This window comes from Corvus brachyrhynchos, unplaced genomic scaffold, assembly GCF_000691975.1.
Source record: "Corvus brachyrhynchos isolate BGI_N302 unplaced genomic scaffold, ASM69197v1 scaffold122, whole genome shotgun sequence".
Classification (NCBI taxonomy): domain Eukaryota; kingdom Metazoa; phylum Chordata; class Aves; order Passeriformes; family Corvidae; genus Corvus; species Corvus brachyrhynchos.
Window position 1 is genome coordinate 163,674 of NW_008236778.1, and position 4,230 is coordinate 167,903.

The 4,230-nt window shown below is 59.5% G+C and overlaps 1 protein-coding gene across 1 annotated transcript; it reads right to left on the bottom strand.

Annotated features, from left to right (window-relative positions):
• Window positions 1-297: 297 nt before the first annotated feature.
• Window positions 298-4,224, bottom strand: MCL1 (BCL2 family apoptosis regulator). Its single transcript, XM_008628714.2, has 3 exons — window positions 4,215-4,224; window positions 2,302-2,549; window positions 298-1,783 (listed from the first exon to the last, which is right to left on the bottom strand). The coding sequence occupies exons 2-3, from the start codon at window positions 2,545-2,547 to the stop codon at window positions 1,667-1,669; spliced, it is 363 nt and encodes a 120-aa protein (XP_008626936.1). The 5' UTR covers window positions 2,548-2,549; window positions 4,215-4,224; the 3' UTR covers window positions 298-1,666.
• Between the last annotated feature and the right edge of the window lie 6 nt (window positions 4,225-4,230).

Genomic DNA, 4,230 nt, shown 5'->3' on the forward strand with positions numbered 1-4,230 from the left:
GAGCACATCCCCATCCCTGGAGCGGGCAAGGAGCACATCCCGAGGACAGGAATGTCCCTGTCCCCAGGGCTGCAGGTGCCCCCGGGGGTGGCACAGCCCAGGCTGTGCAGGCACCGAGCACGAGACACCTCAGGGGCTCTCCCCACCCACACCCAGGGGAACCCCAGAGGTGACACCACACGCCCCGAGCCCTTTTCCACAGCCCATGGAGGCTTTTCCAGCAATCCAGGCGCTGCTGGAGCCCCAGGGGCAGCACAGGAGCTCAGCCCCTCCTTGGGGGACACTTTGGTACCAGAGGAACGAGAACAAAAGACATTTATTGACCAAACTGCAGCTTGTTTTGCACACAAGCAGGGCCTGGCTGTAGCACCTTCGCTGAGCTGGGCATGGCTCAGGCTGTGGCTCATGTCCTGGGGACAAGGACGGTCCCCATGAGCCCTGCGAGCCCCCTGGGAGCCCAGGGCCACCCCCGAGGGACCCACACAAGCCAGAGGCGGCCCCAGGACGTTTTACATTCAAACATCAGCTTTGTCCAGCTCATGGCTTGGAGGAGCAAGAGGAAGGGAAGACGAGGAAGTGGCCAGAGCGACTTCCACAGCTCCCCGCCCCCGCCAGGAGGGCAAGAGCGACCAAAAAAAGGATTAAAACAAACAGAAACATCAGCTGTTGCCAGCCAGCCGTGGTCACACCGAGCCCACGAGGCCGCTGCTGCTCGTCACCCTCCCTGGCTGTGCTGCTCAAGTACTTGAGGGAAAGGCTCGAGTGGAGTCAAGGCAGGAGGAGAGGCTTTGCCACAAAAATGCCACTTCCCGTGAGGAATGAAGCACAGTGCACCCACATTCAGAACAAATTCCTCCTTTTTGTATCGCCAGCTCTGTAAAAATGTATATATTCTACAGATTTATAGATATTTACAGGTTCTCTACATCCTCCCCAGCCCATGGGGGGGTTTTTTACGTACTTACAAAACGCACTCCCCATTTCTCAGCTGTCTTTGTGCAGCCAGGAGAGGCTGGACGGGGCCAGGACACAGCTGGGTGTGACCCCAGCCCCTCCAAGCCCCTGCCCCACGGGGAGGGAAGGGGCTGGGCAGGGCTCCAGGTCCTGTCTGCTGGCACAGCTCTGCCACTGCCAGGGCCCACTGGCAGCACCTGGGGGAAGGTGCAGGCTGGCACAACATTTCCAGCATCCAGTGCTTCTGCTCCAGCAGCAGAGTTGCGAGTTTAGGCAGGGCAGTGGCAGCAGAAGCTGCTTTTTCCAGAAAAAACCCCACAACCACAACCCTCAAACATCTGCTCCAGGCTCAGCTGCCTCGCCCAGCCCAGGAGGCCTCAGTCCAGGCAGGAGCTGCTGGAGCTCCCAGATGGTTCCCTCTGGGATCGAAGTGAAGCAAAGTCCACTTGAGCTGCCCAGCACCATCCTCTCGCAGGAAGCAGAGTTAACAACTCTTCCACACTCTGTTCCCAAAGCAATAAATCCTCCATCAGCACCCACAGCCTCGGATCACACCTTCCTCTTCCTCAGGAAAGAGCTGCTCCGGGGATACCTCGATATCCTCCTCGGGTCACTCAAGTCCAGCTTCAGCAGCAGTCCTCGGGGGAGCAGGCAGGTCTGCAGCCCCAGGGGGGCGGGCCTCCCAAAGTCCTGGTCCTGGGCAGCTCCAGCCTCACCGGATCATGTAGGCCAAGCCAGCCCCCAGGCTGGCCACTCCTGCAAACGCCATCAGCACGTTCCGGATGCTGCCCTCCAGGTCCTCCACTCGGAAGAAGTCCACAAAGCCCTCCTGGGAGAGAGAAGGGATGGTCATTGCCCTGCTGGGCACCCCTCGTGGGCAGGAGGGCATGGCAGGGAGGGAACAGCCTGCCTGGCACACCCCACTGTGCATCCCCCAGCCCCATTCCAGCCTAAAACAGCCCCTGTGCATCCCCCAGCCCCATTTCTGCCCAGAACACCCCGCTGTGCATTCCCCCAGCCCCATTTCTGCCCAGCACATTCCCCCCCCGTGCTCCCCCAGCCCCATTTCAGCCACCACAGCAGCCGTGGGCCAGCTCCAAGTGAGCTTAGCCCTCCCAGGATTGCCCTGGCTTTGGGAATGCTGCCCCCAGGCTGGGCAGGGACACGTTTTTAGTTCAAACCACTTCAGGCAGCTCATGGTGAGTCCCTCCTGAACCCCCACAACCCCCCTGGCTCCAGCCCCGTGGTTTTCCCTGGAAGCTGTGAGTCAGCACTGACACACACAGAAACAGGAAAACGCTGGAATGTTGGGAAAAGCCCAGGAATTCGGGGCAGGCAGTGACTCACCCAGCCCCCCTGGCTCTCCAGCCACTCGCGCTTGGACGAGACCAGGGCGTCCGTGATGATCGCGGCCAGGGAGCTGATGCTCTGCTCCTGCTTGATGCTCTTCAGGTGCTTGGCCACGAAGGCCCCGAAGGAGATGAGGGTCACCACACGGCCCCAGTTGGTCACCCCGTCGCTGAACAAGTGGGCAGTCACCTCCACCACCGACTGCAGGTCCTCCTCTTGCTGGATCTCCAGCTTCCGCAGCATTCCTGGAAGACTCTGGTTTAAGGACAGGGACGTGGTACCGAACACCCCCCAGGAGGGGCAGGGACAGGGTGTGACCCCCCCCCATCCCCAGTTGGAGTCTCTACAGCTGCAGGAGCCCAGTGTCAGGGATGGAGAGCGACTCCTGCTTCCTCACAGGGCTCTGCTGCCCTTCCTCACCTGGGCCAGACAGAAGCCAGCCCCTGACACACTTTTAGTTCCTTCCTCCCCCCGTCTCGAGCACAGCTGTGGTGTCTGAGCACGTCACATGCCGCTGTCTCAAGGCTTCCAAGCCCCAGCACAGCAGAACCAGAGCCTGGGGTGAGCTGAGAGCAAGGACAGCCACGCAGGGCCAGCCAGGCGTGTCCCCGGTTCATTAACACGGGACTAGAGCCTGGGAGAGCAGAATTCCCCAGCTCGACCTCCAGTGCCCTGCTGTGAATAAGCAAACAAGCCAAGCCTTTACGAAACCGAAAGGCGTTGCTTGTTGTTGCTCAAACTTGCAGGAAGCCTTCCCGAGGCAGTTCCTCCTCAGCACTCAGGAAATCACCGTCCTTTACAGGAGCCTCGGCCAGCTCACGTCAGCCTAGACATTCCTCCCCAGAGTCATTCAACAAGCACGTCCGGGAATTGGGACAGAGGAACTGATCCCACTGCCTTTCCCACCGGCACAGCTAAGGATGAAACTGAAGCTCTTTGTGTTCAAAAATCAACAAAAAAAAAAAGCGCCAAAAACCCGGCAAGCTGAGAAACTGGCACATCCTCCTGCAAGGAGGAAGGTGTTTCACCACACGGCACCTCAGGAGGAAATGCAGACACTGCCCTGCTGTGCTGGGCTCCATCCTGACCTGGGATCCGACTGCCCAAAGCAGCTCCAACACCAGCCCCAAGCTGGGAGCTCAGCCCCAGACCAGCCTGAGTTTCACAAACCAGGTCAAACCGGTCACTTCTCACTTCCAGTTCATCCCCAGGACACCAGGCCAGGCACTGGGGGTCAACTTCCTATGGCTGCCTCGGGACTCTGCACAAGTGGGTGAAATGCATTAAAACAGATTTCTCAGGGGAGCTGTGGCTGCCCCATCCCTGCAAGTTCCCAAGGCCAGGCTGGACGGGACTTGGAGCAGCCTGGGACAGTGGAAGGTGTCCCTACCCATGGCAAGGGATGGGACTGGCTGAGTTTTAAGGTCCCTTTCAACACAAACCATGCCATGGTTCTATGAGCACATTGCCCAGGAGACTTCCCCCCACCAAAAATCCCCTTGCACCTAAACTGCGGGGGTGAGGATTCGAAACTCCTGAGCTAACTAATCTTTGGACGCTTGGGATTATTTGCACAGTCACTCCGAGCCAAGGGGGACACGAGGAGGAACCAGGGCTAATCTGTAACCAGATTATCTCCTCTGCACACACCAACAGCGGCTTTTCCTCGTCCCAATGGAACAAAGTTCAGTTTCGTTTTTGATCACTTCCCAGATGCTTTATTTAACCCTCTCCGAACCAAGGCCACATCCCATGAATGACCCGGCCACGAGGCCATCACCCCCCGCCCTGCGCGCCCTCCTCAAAGCCCCTCCGGCAACGGGGCCGGGCGGCACCGAGCTCTGGAGATCTCCCCAAAGGAGAGGACGGGGGTCGCGGCCTCCTCCCCGGCGGGGCCGGCTGACACCCACCTTGAAAGGCGAGCTC

What these genes read in the sequence shown, in the direction of transcription:
- MCL1 (XM_008628714.2), bottom strand. Translation starts at nt 2,547, where the DNA reads ATGCTGCGGAAGCTGGAGATCCAGCAAGAGGAGGACCTGCAGTCGGTG. An exon ending in TGGAGAGCCAGGGGGGCTGG is followed by an intron (nt 1,784 to 2,301) that starts GTGAGTCACTGC and finishes TCTCTCTCCCAG; the next exon opens with GAGGGCTTTGTGGACTTCTT.